General features: G+C 37.9%; 1 protein-coding gene across 2 annotated transcripts in view; it reads right to left on the bottom strand.

The window, feature by feature from the left end:
- LHFPL3 (LHFPL tetraspan subfamily member 3) overlaps nt 1-16,420 on the bottom strand; it is a 607,219-nt gene that overhangs the window by 191,939 nt on the left and 398,860 nt on the right. For both annotated transcript variants that reach the window (XM_058297122.1, XM_058297121.1), the window contains exon 2: nt 7,480-7,716. In XM_058297122.1, the coding sequence (XP_058153105.1) occupies nt 7,480-7,716 (237 nt within the window). The remainder of the gene's footprint in view (nt 1-7,479; nt 7,717-16,420) is intronic.

The raw sequence follows: 16,420 nt of genomic DNA, 5'->3' as shown, positions 1-16,420 counted from the left end.
TTTGGGATTGATCAAGATTTGACCAAGAAATGGCAGTAGGGCACAATGAACTTTATCAGGTTTGCATGAGAAGGGGAAATCCTTATTAGCAAGGAACCTTCCAGAGGCAGTGGCACACGACCCTTCCCAAAAGGAGGGCAGGGCAAGGGAACTTCATGGGAGATGGGAACTGGAGAAGGGCCTTACATGTCTAGGTGATGTCACTGAGCAGCACGATGGGGAATCTCTCTGTCAGAGAGGTCCAAAGAGCAGCAGTAGTCTGGGGTCTTTTACAGCCCCAGGGTCTGTCTTATCTATGGCTAGCAATACTGGGAACAGTTTCATGGGGTATGCAAAGCAGGCAGACTCTAAATGGCTAAAAACATACTTATTTGGGCTATATTTGAAACAATCTGATGCATAAGAATTTGGGTTTGATACCAGCTGGCTTCTGGATTAATAATTCTAGCCTGCAGTGAAGCATAAAGCAACAGAGAGGCCAATACAAAGGGGCCATCTTTGGTTTATTTCTGTAACACCATGAGATTTTGCAGTTGGGGGTTAGAGGTGACTTTGATAAGACAGTGTCTCTGGAATAGGAGGTGAAAATCTGAATGAAATGACTTCCTGAGAGAGTGGGAGGAGAGGAAGTGGAAACAGTAAGTACACAAGACATTTCTATGAAGTCCTCTAAATTTTCTCCAAAACTTGGACTGATTTGAACCCTTCTGAAAAAAAGGCAGGATTTATGCATTTTTAGAGGCATATTCTGAGATGCTTTGATGACCACGAGGACTTTGTTCATACAAATCCCATTTGGAAACAAACATTTCACTATGATCTTATTAAGTTTTAGTTCAAAGCACTTGATAATTTTTTTCTGGGTTTCCTGAACTTATCTCACCATGGTTTTTATAAAGTTATGAAGCCAAGAGCGTGGGTTTTAAGGGCCATCCCACGTTTTTAAGAGTATTACACTCTGGATTAAGTGACATTATCCAAAACTACCAAATCAAAAGAAAACTGTTTACATGTCCAGGGCTAAAAATAAATCTTAATTGTTTAGTTGTACAGGGCTAAGCAGTCAAGTTGAAAGCAATAGAATCAGCACCTAATAAACACTGATGACACCATGCTCTGTAACAAAAAAAGAACTTGAAATTTGGGGAAAAATGATTTATGCTTGAGTCCTGGATCCGTTACTTCCTAGCTGTGAAAAATTAGGCAAAATATTTAACCTTTCTGAGCTTTAGTTTCTAATGTATAAAATCAGGATGATGATAACTGTTTCACAGAATTATTTTCAACTCTTAGTAATATATGAAGCCTATATAGACCTTATTGGCTATTAGCTGATTCCACATAGATGCTTTTGTTGGACTATCCCAATCCTTGGGAGGAGACAGGGCAGGGTATTATTATGCCTATTTTAAAGAAGGTGAAGCAGAAGCTCAGAGATTAAGGGACTTGCTCAAAGTTGCATGGCCAATAAGAGCTGGAGTTGACACCAGAGTTTTCTGTCTATAATCTGGAGCTCTGTTCACTATTGTGGTGTCCACACACGGGAATCTACTGCAGCTAGAAGGCTCCTCTGCCACAAGCCAGAGTTTTAAAAATCTGACTCACTCCATCCTGGGTGGTGTGAATGAGCAGTCTCCAGTGGGTGGGTATAGGACTCAGGGAGAAAACCCTACCTCCTGGAGTCCCTTCCCCTTTGGCCTTTATAGCCAAGCCAATGACTCCCTATAAGAGTCTTTAGTATGTTGCCTACTCTGAGGCAGGTGCTCTTAGGGCTCTCAGATCCTCTTTTTAATGGAAACCTCTGAAGGTGGCCTTAGAATTGGAATATTTTAGAGCTAGAAGAAAAGTCAGATGCCATTTAGACAAGCTCTGCATTTTATGGATGAGGAAGCTTAATTCTGGAACGATTAAGCTACTGGTGCAAGGACCTGCAGCTACAGTCAGGGACAGCAGTGGCTGTGGACAGCAAGGGTCCCAGAGTAGCTCCATTTCCACCTTACCATGCTGCCACTCACAGCTGGGCCATGACATGGCATGGGGCCTAAAATCAATCTCCCAAAGGGTTTCTCAATTAGTTATTTAAGTAAAATGAATTTTATTCTAACTTCCTCTATTACAGCATTACAAAGAACTTAAACCACTTAATAAATAAAAGGTAGCTGGAGTCACCTCTTAATGGATAATCATGTTTTCTCATTTGCAGTTTAAGTGCAGGAAGAAAAAGTGACTTTAAAACTGCTCATGAGAGGACTCAATTATCTGATAAGCAATTCCAAAGACCATAGACACAAATGCAGAAATAGACCTCTTTATGAATGGTGTCTGACAAGGAAAGAGATATTTGTGGCATAGGAGATCTGGAAAATGTAATTATTTATCCTTTCACAATTAATGAAAGAAATTGAGAATGACGCTTTCATTTCAAGTCCTTTTTATCTGGATGAAACTTTAATTTTACATAATTAAATTGACTTCACAGTTCAGTGTGTTAAAATATGCAATTAAGTAGCATATCAAGGTTAAATGCTTACTGTTGTCAGCTCATTTAGAAATCATGCTTATGAACTCCCAAAACAAGAATGAATACCTGCCTGTCCACTGTTATTCCAAGAGCCAGCGACAGTATATAGCCTGCAGCCCAAATTTAGAATAGGCAGTTGAGTTTCTTGTATGAGCCAACCCCTGTATAAAGTTAATCAGATATTTAGAGAGCTTTCACATTTCTTTGTTTTGCAGTGGAGCTTTATTATTATTATTTTTGCATTATGCTTTATGCAATGGCACTTTGTGATCCACAGATGACTAAATTATCTCTTACAGAAGTTCTCTCTAAGGCAACATTTGCATCTTCAAAATTTGTGTTTTTTGTTTGTTGAAATTCTGGTAAAACTCTTTATATCAATTCTGCTATTTCACAATTTATGATAAATTTCAGTCCAGAAAAGGAAGAATTTAAGAAGTGTTGCAGGAGGCTTTAAAGGGGACACTGAAATGGGACTGGGGTGAATTAACCTCAGTCTGCAGAGGTGGAGACTTTTGCTTGAGTTCCTCTGCCTCGTTTCCCTTTGAATAGCACCTCTGTGGTGGTTAATTCATGACTCAGCAGCATTTTATATTCCCTTTCATCTTAAGACACCAGTATGAGTGGAGTACAGATCAACATTATAACCGAATTCCCTTCTCTGACATATTCTACAGTTCATGTAACAATGAATCTTATTCTATCTATTGGGATGGGTATTGAGAAGGACTCATGGATTTAAGCAATACACCTGCTGTAAGAATATGTGGGGAACATGGGCCCATTTGGGGGCTATGGTAGATTGAATTTTGTACCCCAATGATTGACGTGTTCTTAATCTTTATTCGTGTTTCTGTGTAAATAGGGCCCTTTGAAGATGTTTTATCAGTTAAGCATGGACTCATTTGTGGATAGGATCTTCTAAGAGTCAGAGTGAGCCTTAATTTATATTACTAGACTCTGTTATAAAGCAGAGGAAATTTGGATGCAGACTTCAGAGAAAGGCACAGGAGGAGATCAAGGACATTGTCATGTGACAGGAAGCAGAGATGCCAGCCAAGGAACCCCAAGGATTGCAGCAAACCAGCACCAGAACGCTACTTTGGGGGAAAACATGACCTTGCCGATGCCTTGATGTTGGACTTTGAGCATCCCAAACCGTGAGCTAATAAAATCCTACTGTTAAGCCAACCCATTGTGTGGCATTTGACTTAGCAACCTGGCACAATAAGACTGAGGCTTTTCCAGATAAATGGGTAGGTGTGCTGCTAGGTTAATTACAATAGCCACAAAAAGAAGACACAGTGACATGAGCCTGCTCAGGAAAAACCTCTTCGAACTGGGGACATATGCTACATATGCAGGCTTATTCTCTCTCTAATATTCCTACTACTTATGATAGGATGTAGGTTCTATAGTGATGGGTGGGCCATAAAACTGAGGAGATATTATAAAAGATATTATTCTGTTTATAGAGAAACTATCTATAGACTTAGTGAATGTTTTACTCTGTTGAGCAAGGCTTGGGATATGACATTGACTACTTCCATGACACCAGAAGGCATCATGGAGTTAAGAAACACTCCTAAAATTCCATGAGCTAGATTTGTCTCTGTCTCATTGCATTGCATTGAACCCAAAAGAGACCTTGGCTACCAAGAGACATGTAAGCACTTTTATATAAAAAAATTAATAGTGAAAAAGAATGTTTTAATAAGTGATAAGTGAAAAGTTATATTAATGCATCCATGCAAACTGTGAAAGCACCCATTTATATATAATCAAGTGATTTCATCATTAAAAATTATTCTCATCTTTTTATTAAAGCAGATCTCTCTTCCCTTAGGAAGGTAACATTGATATTATTTAGTTCGAGTTGTTGGATGTACTTAAAAGCCCTTAAACTACTGTTTAGAGGAAATCTATTCATATACAAACATACACAATTATTGACTGGTTCTCTCTCAAATCATCTAACTTTGGCAATTTCAATGTTGAACAAGTGTTTAAATAATATAAAACAATACAGGCACCTTTGTACAACAACTCTAAATCTCGTACCATTTTTCAGAAATAAGTAGGTTTGATTATTTTTTATACAAGGCTTAGAAATCCTGATATGTTTTTATGGAGACCCTACTCCATGAATGCCTGCAGAGTGGAGCTGTTGATATCTTCTTAAAGTCACAGATTAAGGAATTTCAATTATGAAATAAAATTGTGTATAATCCATGCTGTGCAGCAGTGCTCCAAAATGTATTCATCAAATGCAATGAACATACCACACTAATGAAAGAAGTTGTTGATGTGGGAGAAGTGGGGGGTGTGGGGAGTGGGGCATAGGGGAATCGCCTATATTTTTTAATGTAACATTTTGTGTGATCTATGTATCTTTTTAAAAAAAGATAGTGAAACAAAAAACAAAACAAAAAAAAAGTGGCACAATGGGGGTGTTTCATCAACATGGCCTGATGCTCTGTAACATTACTGGATCTATCTGATTTGATACAAATGACCTGCTAGTGGTCTTAGTCTTTCAGAATGAGATGGAAGAAACTATGATGATAGGTGAAGATGAAGAAGATGACAAAGATAGAAGCATACACAGGCAATCCCTAAACCTTATAGAGGCCTCTTCTACCAAGAGTTTCCAGCATGTCATTGATTAGAAAGAGATGCTTTCTTTAATGAAGACTTACACACAGGGGGTTGCACGTAGGAAACTGACCAGGAGAAAAGACCCATTTTGAAAACTGTTGAACGTTTTTCCATAATCCTGGCTTTCTTTTCTGAAGCATGAATTTAGGAGAATTGCTGTCACTTGTATTCATAAGTCTGAGTTAGAATTCTCAATTACCCAAGTAAAAATCTTCCTGATTTTATTTTTTCTTTTTTCTGAATTTTCTTCTCCTCATGGTCAAAGGATGTTTGGGAAGTTAAAGGTTCTCAACATAGCTTTGAACTAAACAGTGAATAAATAACATTCTGGTATATTATTAGGTGGTATGTAAATCAAGCAATTGCAGAACAAAGTCGTGTTTTCTTTAATTCTTTAGGAAAAGGTATTTAGTTCTAATATTGAGTTTTCCTTACTATTACATTTAAAGCAAAATTAACTGGACAGAGACCTGTGAACACGTCCAACAAGTCACAAAGGTAACAGACCGTTTCATCAAATTAATGAGTATACCTTAATGAGCACTTTAAATCTGTAACCTGCTTTATAAATTAAGGTGAAGTCATTAATTTCATATTATCCTTATTATCTAGAAAAGGGCAACGCTTAGAGGAAGGCAGTTTTTTCTTTTAGGAAGTTTCTGCAACATACCCCTCTGTGAAAAAGTTATTCTTCTGTTCAGAATATTTTTGATAGAACCAAGTAAATTAATGTGTTCCCTTTCTATATATCAGGGAGATACAGAGTTTTTTGGATGGCTGCTGTTCTTCTGGGCTTTTCAATGATCTCTTTACGGTTCATAGTTTATAAGCATAAACAATGATCATTGTGTGTGATGTTCATAGAGCTACTAATATATGCTTATATTTGAGGCCTGTTGGAGCAGGGAAGAGTTTTTGAAATTAGCAACTACTTAAAATTATAAGATAAATTTCATAACTCAGGGATGGATTTAATTCCCAATCAGGAATGAAAAACTAGAAGAAGAAGCCTCATAGCAGAAGGTGCCAATGTAAGTTCAAAGAATTAACGTGAAAGATAATATAAAGATAAACAATTAAATGCATCTAAATCTGTAACAAAATAGAGACATTAACATTCTATCCCAAGAAGTGGACTTGGCTCAGTTAGGGCATCCGTCTACCACATGGGAGGTCCGTGGTTCAAACCCCCGGCCTCCTTGACCCGTGTGGAGTTGGCCCACGCGCAGTGCTGACGCGCGCAAGGAGTGCCCTGCCATACACGCGTAAGGGAGCCCCACGTGCAAGGAGTGCGCCCTGTAAGGAGAGCTGCCCAGCGTGAAAGGAAGTGCAGCCTGCCCAGGAATGGCACCGCACACATGGAGAGCTGACGCAGCAAGATGACACAACAGAAAGAAACACAGATTCCCGTGCCGTTGACAACAACAGAAGTGGACAAAGAAGAACACGCAGCAAGCAGACACAGAGAACAGACAACCAGGGCGGGGGGTGGGGGGGGTGGGGAGGGGAGAGAAATAAATAAATAAATAAATCTTTAAAAAAATAATTCTATCCCAAGAAATTGGTTTAAAAACCCAGAAAGAAAACTAAAAGATCCATCCTGAACCTTGCTTCCACTCTTTGGCCCCCTGTAATATTTATGTATCATCACTGGTCAGTGCCCTACTTTATCTCCTAGTTTCTCTGTGTTTCAGAAGGCAATTTCTTCTTGAAAAGAGCACTGAGAACTTTTGATTATTCAGGTAGCACTTTTGCAATTCAGCTAATTCGGTAATTAATGCAGTTTCTAACTGTAACTATTTGGGCCAGTATCACTACTTCTCTCTGAAGGGATGAGTGAATTCAAATAAAATGATTGTGAGCAGTTTAATAATGACATTTATAGATAATTTATGAGATTTCATAGACAATTTATTTCAACCTGGAAAATAGCTCAACACACAGAGAGGAAGTACTCTCCCTTCAAACAGATAAAAACTGTTGTATCAAAGCCATCCACTCCTGACAGCAAATCTGAAATCAAAGAAGGAGAAAAGAAAAAACTGGAAAACACTAATTTAAGTAATAATAATGGACTTAGAGTGCCTCAGAAAGGTAAGTATAAAAATACAGTACTATTTTTTAACTGTGTAACGTTCTTAAGCTGAGTCTGAGGGAAAGTCTGTGAAGCAGACAGTTTTAGAAGGCACAGCAAATTAGAACCACAGGAAAAGCATTAGTACTTTATGGAAAAGAATGGAGAATACCCTTAAATTTTGTGCTTGAGGTATACAGGTAAGAGTTCCCGAAAGCAATCTTACCTTTGTTTTCTGCCTTCAGTTCCTCTGCCATCAAGCTGTCTTGTCGGTTACCAAGCACAAATGCTAGAAACGAGAGGATGAGGGCATCCAAGATTCCAATAATAGCCAGGATGTATGCCCAGCGGACTGAACAAGCCCCAAGAGTGTACTTGTCTGTCTTTTCTCCACACATCCGTTTTACTTCATCTGAATCCCAGCCATCAGGGAAAATCATACAGCCAAGTACAAGGCAGGCAGCTTAGAGAGAGAGGGAAAAAAAGAAGTTAACACAAATTTTATTTTAGCAAATGTCACTATTATTCATCAAATCATTGTTTCAAATTCTTGTTTTAAAAAACAGTGATTTTCACCACAGCCCAATCCTGAGTGTTTTTGTGTTTGTATTTTTAGCCCCCTGAGTTAACGGCCCAAAACTGCAGCAAAATGAACTCTGGGAATGCCCATTACAGAGAGCCCAAGGGTTCTGAAAGAGGTTAGGGAATGCTGCTCTATAAGGAAATATTTAAAAATCGAATTTTGGTACCCATTTGTGGGGAGGCTTCCATTGCAAATAGGTTGAAAGAAATCTTAACCTTGCAGAATGACAATTCATTTTGGTTTTGAAGAACTTTGGAAGGGATTAGGATAACATGGAAAATATCACAGTGCATTTTGACTTTGAATCACAGTAAATATTTTGCATTGCAATGCCCTAACCACAAACACATAACACAGCACACACACAAAACATACACACTAAAAAGTACTTGAGACTATACTTAACCACATGCAATGCACTCTGCTATTTCATTTTTTAAAAGGCTGAAAACACTGCAACACAGTATGGAGACCAGAGACCTCTTAGGAAATCAAATTCAAGGAAAATACCTCTCTTCTATTTTCCTTTTTATAGGAATATGCTATTCTGAAGATTAAAGAAGATAAGGGGATATTGTTGCCACTCTCATTATATTCAATTGGGTCATTTAGGAATATATGACCTTACTTTAAAGTCATACAGAGGTTTCTGAACACTTGGGTTCACTTGTTCATTTGTTCATTCAACAACTATTTATTCAGCGTCTCCTATAGAGTGCTAGGCACTGTTCTTGGTGCCAGAAATAGAGAAGAAAGTAGATATGGAGTTTGTATTCTGTCAGGAAAAGAGATAAAAAAGAGATAAGTGTGCTAATAAAATAATTGTACATTGTAATAACTGCTTTGAAGGAAAGGAAAAAAGGGCCCACATATAGAAAATAAGAGGTGGGACTTTCTTTAGAGGGCGATGTTTAAGTTGAGACCTAAAAATCTATAAGGAACTAGACATCTGAAAATTGACGACACTGTTCTAGAGAATAGCATGCGCAAAGGTCCATAGGCTGGAAAACAGATTGGCTTGTTAGAGGAGCTAGAAGGAGATCAGCAGCTGGAATGGAGAAAGCGATGCATGTTGAGGTTGCAAGGCGAAGAGGGGTTGGGCATCCTGGCAGGTTACTGTTTCCAGAGCATGTAACTTAAGAAGAACGTGATGCACGACCAAGTTAGAGTTGTGTGACTTTCAGGGACAGACAATTCCTGAAATTGGCAAGACAAATTGCCACCTAACTCTTGCCTCATTACTACTTACTAAGTCTGAAGTGGGTATCCACTTCCTGTTTTGTAACAGGTACCTGGCTCTACAGGGCAGGTCTGGAGAGGACAGAGACCGGTGGTGACAAATAGGAAAATGCCTGGGCTTAGGGTTCCTTGTTATTTTACAGGATGAAAACACTTTGGGTCATACTTGATTCCTCTTTTCTTTGCCCCACATCGCAGATGTTGTCATGTTTCTCTCATCTACCTGTACAATATTTCTTCATTCTCACCACCTCTTCCCTACTTTAAGCCTTCATTTATCTTTCAAGGGGAGTCCTAACTTCTCCCTGCCTTCAATTCACCCTCATATTAATCCAGACCACACATTACTTCTTAGACCATCATGCTCAAAATCTTTCCCTGTCTCTCTGTTGGCTACTGAAGAACCACCAGATAGCATAGTGAGGTGTTCTAAGGCTCCATGATCCCGTCCCTACTTCCTTTCCAGTGGGCTTCCCCTTTATACTCTCTACACTTTGTTTGGGTTGAACTATATACATGACTCCTTGTACATGGACCAAGTTTTCAGATGTCTCTGCTTTTTCCTCCGCCTGGAGTGTTTGCCATATTGTCCTTAATTATTCTACCTTTTAATATCTTTTAATATGCAAGTTAATGCAACATCCTCCACAAAGCGAGCCATCTCAAATTCTTCTTGTCTTAGAACTGAACTCTCGTTGCTTTTATCTGTGCCTATCTTAGGGTCCTTGTAGCTTTCTAAATTTGTTATGGTTATTTATTTGCAAATATTATAGCTAAAAGAAAAAAACGTTTCTGAGGAAAAGAGTCTTCGGTCAGTCATCACAGTCATAGTACTTAACGCAGTGCCTTTTATATAGTAGGCACACAATTATTTTTGAATGAGAAAATGAACACATGTAATATTTTGACAAGACTCTCTCAAATATAGTTCGAGGAGGTCAATATCACAATTAGTCCAGGTCACAAACCTCTAGCTAAAGATGATTTACATCGATGTAACATTTAACTGATATGATTTTGTTGTGACCAGACAACAGAGAATAATCAAAAAAAAGTGAAATTGTTGCCAGGGCATGTAACTTAGGAAGAATGTGATGCCACCTCCAAGTCAGAGTTATGGGACCCAGGGGCAAATAGTTTCTGAAGCTGGCTGTTTCCATGCCTAGTACCCAACATGCTCTCCGAGGTGTGGTCTAGCAAGAATGATCTGTGCATTTTAAAAACTTGACTTCCATGAGCAAAACATTTTTTAATCCAAATCTTAGTTCAGAAACTTACTGTGATTTTACTTGAAATATTTAAAAAATATTCTAAATGCCTTTTAAAAAATATATTAACTAACTTTTTATCTATGAGAAAATTACTTTCTTATAAAGAAAAAAAAGGAAAGTCAATTTTTATCTTTTATGAATGGGAATCGTTTAAAGAACAATAACTTACATAATAGCTAGACTTTAACTGAAATTACCAAGTGACACTGGCTCAGGCAGGTTTTTGGCCATTATATTATTAGGACAAACTTCACTGAAACAGGATGTTTGGGGAATGGTGCCATCAACAAAAGCATCCTTTCTCAATTTTTTTTTTGTCTTGAAGGTAAACAGACCATCTTAAAGTTTCCATTTCTGAAAGGTCCGTGTTAAAAATTGCAGAGGCAGAACTAACCCTCTGGAACTAAAACCACAGGAATTGCAAACCGTTGCCCCTATCTTCAAAGTAGATGGCTTCCTTAATCAAATTTTCAGTGAAGAAACTGGGAAGACAGATGAGATAATATATAATCCTACTTAACTTTATGCAATGGATATTTTACTGAAAGGTATAAAAACAGAATTTTTGAAACATAATCCTTATTTTCAATGGAATAAGGGAGTTAGCTCTTTAGAGACATATTGATAAAACCAGGGCTGTTAAGGACAAGGTTTTGGGCACCTGGGGGGAAAATGTTTAGGCATCCCCTAACAAGGGTAGCTAGTCTTCTTTAGGGCACCGGACCCTGTAATCTGTACGGGATATTCCATCCCCTTCTTGTTGACTTTCACTGAAAGTGAAAGATCCAAACCCTTTCCAATGATCTGTTTTGAAATTCTAAAGGGTCATATAGTAGGATTAAAAAAATGGAAATGATTGCATTTAAAAGCTTTTAAACTTTGTAAAGAAAAGCTGTGACTAAAATTTAATTTTTTAATCAAATAAATCCTATCCTTTTGAGGGTTGTTCTTTGAGATGGCCATTCAATAATAAAATTTGCATTTTCTGACAAGAAACAAAATATAGATTTTCTTCTCTCCCTATTCAAACTCCGCCTACTTAGAGGTTTTGTTTTTGAAAGGGGAAGGCCCCCAAAAGTTAGTGTATTTTACTTAAGATTAACATAAGCCATTAAGGTAGTTTAGGGTCCATTGGTTTCTTTGGAAAGGAATGACTATTACGTTTTGCATTGATGCTTCAGTGCTATAATAAATTCTGTTTTCTGGCATACTATTAACCAGAACCTAATTACCCTGCACCGTTTGAATAGCCACTGAAAACTAACAGCTGTTCTTAATTCCCACCAAGAAGTACCTGCAAGATCCTAGATTCATGGCTTAGTCAAAGGAAGATTAAACAATTCTCCTCTCAGCTTTGTAATTATTTCTAATTCTTTACACATTGGTCATCCAGTAAGAAATAGCATCATTGCCAACAGCAAACATTAGCATGTACAAGACACCAGAACATTTGATTAATTTGAACATGCTATTTCCTGACCACGATGGTTAGTGGAGAATTAGTTCCAACTGGACTACTATCCCTGAATGGTTTCATATTAGAATGTCACCAAGAATATGACTAACTTCCTCATAGCCAAAAATTCCTTCATATAGGCGACAGATTTTCTGGCTGTATATCAAAGAACATTCTTGAATGTTAAAGAGAAATGAGAGCTCACAAGCTGGAGGTGCACAGAGAAGAATGATGAAAAGAAACCCCTGTCCTTGTTGTGTGATGCCACGGCCGGCTAATCTACAATAAATAACAAGTTATCTTCGTGAGGGCTTGACGGTTGATTTAGATTTTAAGCACGCTCCAAGTGGTTAGGAAGCTTTCGCATTCTGAAATGAACCTCTGAGTAAAGGCTGCTGATACTCACAATGGGTTCTTCTGAAAGAAGGCTGGCGAGTGGTTCCCCAGAGACTCATTGCTCTGGCATTCTTCTTGCCAAAGAGCTGAATGTAACCTCTGTAAAGTAAGCAACCTTAGAAACATTCACAGGGTCTTTCTCCAAGGGAAAATGAAACAAGATGAAAAAAAGCAAGAGGGGGTGCCTGCCTTGGGTTACTTGGGCCTGCTGGTTTGGCAGGTACACCTATCTGAACCCAGGCTGGTCATGTGAACCTGACAGCAGCTTATTTTTCCAAAGAGGAAGAGAAAATCTAAATTCATTCTTTAAGAAGTCTATGCACCATTGCACAAAAGCATGATAAATTGCCTGGTGTTGCTGAAGCACTCAAAGGGAACTAGGTAAAAAAAAGGAACCTGCATTCACTTAATTCTATCAATTACTCAAGCATACAGTAATTGAAGCAATTGATGCCAGCAGAGGCTGCTGGGCTATGGAAGGTGAACTTTCACATGAGGATTGTTACTCTAAACATCTGGTAAAAGAGATACACAAATCACTCCTGCAGCTTCTTCATCAGCACATGGCCCACAGACTTGAGCTATATTTATGACCTCAGGAAAACTGAGTCTTTAAAAAATCTGGGACATGAAATACTGCAGGATTTAGAGTCTGATGGTTTCCAGGTAAATTTTGTCTTTAGACACAGTATAATTTTATGGGCATTTAATTTGGGGTCATACCATGAAAGATATAACATCCCTTAGAATAGAGGAAATACAGAGAGTATAAATAAATAACTTGGCTCTCAGACGAGTAAGAAAGTTGTGTGTGAGGATGAGAAAAGCTGCTCTACCCTGCCGTGACGCTCAGCCCTAATTTACCTGAGTAAAGGGATCTTTGCATCTGTACTATGCAGTGAATCAGCTCTGGTACCCCCCACCCCTGCCACAGGGGGTAATCAGGAATCCACACTTGCATTCATGACCTAGTCAGTGGAGAAATATTCTTATAGACTTATACTATCAGACAAAAGGCAAAGCATTTAATTGTACAACAAAACATGCTAGTGGTCCTAATTTTGAGGTTTATACTAAAATATAGTAAAAATCAGAGTTTAGAACATTTAAAAAATGCAAGGATTTTGATATATATCACAGATCCAATCATATTCTTTGCAATTCTGAGAATGGAATAGTTAATAATAATGATAAACATCACAATAATAGCTAATAATTATTGAACACTTAACATGTGCTAAGCATATTTTACATGCATCATCTCATTTAATTCTCAAACAATGCTAAGAAAAAAATGAGAACATTCTTCTAGTTTCCACAAGGAAGAATTTTTCCTTAAATACTCTTGGCCTCTTGCATGACTACTTATTCCTCTCCATGGAGAAGGAGTGAATTACCTGATAGATGAATAGGAGAGCAAATGGGCACCCCAGCCCACTTTCTTCCTCTACTTATCGTGGGAATCATTTGCCCGCATGAAGCTCATGTTCTCCTCTGGACTGTAAGTTTTACGTGGGGTGGCCTGATTTTCCAGCACTGTCTATGACTAGGAAGATAAAAATGCCTAATTCTGGGTATGCAGAATCTTTTCAGTGCTTAACATGCTATTTATAGACATTCATTTTTTGAGTGCAAGAGTTACTACTAAAATGATGTTTAAAAACTGTTAGCTTTCTATGTATAAATATTTCTTTTGTTTACACTATGCTTTCACCCAATCAGAATTTGGTATTATATGTAGTGCCAAGAACATTCGATTAATTATAAATTCTAAACATGTGATATGGAAATTAATGAGGTTTTATTGTATAAATAATGTATATTTAATTTTATTCAAATTTTCACAAGAAAATACATCCTTTTTTGGGGATGGTTTGGTTTTTGGCTTGATATTTCAAATTGGCTATGTGTCTCCCAAGCATTTTTATATGTTCTTAAAAGGTATATATTCCTTTATTGTATATATATATTTATAAATATACATTAGACTATGAATATATACATGTACATATCTTATTAATTTATAGCTATGGTTACTTGTATGCAGAATAGTTTCTGCTTCAGGTAAAAATAAAGACATGAATCAATTAGGTTCTATTTAGCCTTTTGTAACGCTTTATATCTTTTAACTAATTTCTTGGGATTTTAATAAGCGCATTATTTTGTTTTGTTTTTCTCCCCCTCCCCCCACCCTGCTGTTTGGCTGTCTGTGTCCATTTGCTGTGTGATCTTATGTGTTTGCTTCTTTTTTTCTTCTCTTCTCGTTTTTCTCCTCTAGGCTTCACGGGGATTTGATCTGCTTGTACCACCTCAGTTCCTGGTTTCTGCTGCGTCTCACCTTGACTCTCCCCTGCATCTCTTTTTTGTTGCATCGTCATCTTGCTGTGTCTCTCGCCGAGTGGGCACGCTTTTAGCAGGAGGCCCTGGGGATCGAACCGTGTCCTCCCATGTTGTAGACAGAAGCCCAGTCACTAGAGCAACATCGCTTCCCAAAGCACATTGCTTTAATACACAGTTCAATAAACGAAAAACTGAACGTGCTTGCAGGTCGTAAAGGTGTGAAATTTGCAGGAAAAGCCTAGACTTAGGCAACCTTCTTGTGTGCTAAAATCCATACTGCATTTCAGACATAATATCTTAAGCAAAGGTCATTTCTCCATGGCGGAATGAGCAGGACCCTGTGTAATACATTTATCATCATTCTCTCAGCAAAAATCTACCAGGATAACATCTAAAGCAAGGCAGTGTGGACCAGTGATTACTCTGCTAGTCTTTTGCCATGCAACTTTAGGCCATCTCTCTGTGCCATGGTTACTTCGATTGGGAAAAGGGGATTTAGATTACTGAGTGGTTACCTACCATTTACCTTATATTACTCATATTTAGGAATAAATTTGTATTCACTTGGTGCTCCATACATAAACATATTACGGGAAATAATTGTGCCTGTAAAATGAGCTCATGAGCTGCCTAAATGTCTTCCCGTACAGCTGGTGGAGAGAGAGGTAGCACCTCACTATCAGCTCTCACTCAAGGAGAGTCACTCACAGTTGGTTGGAGTTAGAGAAGGTCAGCGATCTCCTGCCAATCTGGCTGTCAGCACTTCACTTCTCATTACAAGGGTGGCCATGGGAGCAATTTAATTCCTTTTCGGTGAGGACAAGCTCTCCGAAGCCTGAAAGGCCCTGGAAAAAGAGTGCCCATCTCTAGGCACTTTCTTAAAACAGACTTTGGTACCAATATGGCTCTACTGAGGTGAGCTTTTCTTTTACACAGCTCAGTTACTTCTAAAAATTCTCTTGACATAACATTTTAGAAACTTCAAATGCAAAATATAATTGATCAAAGAAAACAATATGTATTGTATGCTAAAAAACTTGAGGAGTGGACTCAAGCTCAAGAAAGATGAGTGCTTCTCCAAACTTCCCTGCAAGGAAGGACCTTACTCAAGGGGCATCAGACTTCCACATTTATACATTCTTAACAGGCACCCAAGTTACATTTTTTCACAGTTTAGTTCATATACATATGCACATAGATACCTGCACACATAGATACCTGCACACATACATACATTATCTCTATCTCTATCTCTATCTCTGTCTCTATCCATTTATCTCCCTCTGCTACTAGTCCTGGCCATTCGACAGTTTAAATTGACATTTAAATGTAAATTAATTAAATTTACATTTATATTAAACAAGACAATTGAGTCACATAAGGTATGGAATGGTTGATCAATCTATTTGCAGAGAGAGCTTTGACTATCATTCAGAAGAGACACAATCTGTTTAGGCATTAAATTATTATTATTATTTTTACCACATTGAAAAGGAAAGAACACACCATTGGGTTTCTGGATAACATAGCTGACTGTTCCTCAAGTCTTTCTGCTCCTCCTCTGTCTCAGGCCCCCCTCAACCCCCGTCCATTCTCTCTTCTTGGATGCTTCAGATTAGGCTCTCTGTGCACTTTAAGGGACTGATTTATTACACCTAAAAATAAGAACTGCTAAAGAAAAAGACTACGGTGGTAAATTGAGTTCTTTTTGTATTTCTTGCCTCCTTTCTTCAATAGATTTTCCTTAAAAAATAATATATATATATATATTATATACATATAATATATATATATATATGGCTCCGCTTTCTTTGCTGTGCTTTTAAAACAATTTATACAGACTTTGGAAAATAAGTATTTGAAGTATGTTAGGCTATGACCA

Source organism: Dasypus novemcinctus, chromosome 5 (genome assembly GCF_030445035.2).
Source record: "Dasypus novemcinctus isolate mDasNov1 chromosome 5, mDasNov1.1.hap2, whole genome shotgun sequence".
NCBI lineage: Eukaryota > Metazoa > Chordata > Mammalia > Cingulata > Dasypodidae > Dasypus > Dasypus novemcinctus.
The sequence above is the reverse complement of the archived record's forward strand: the minus strand, read 5'-3'. Positions and strand labels throughout refer to the sequence as shown.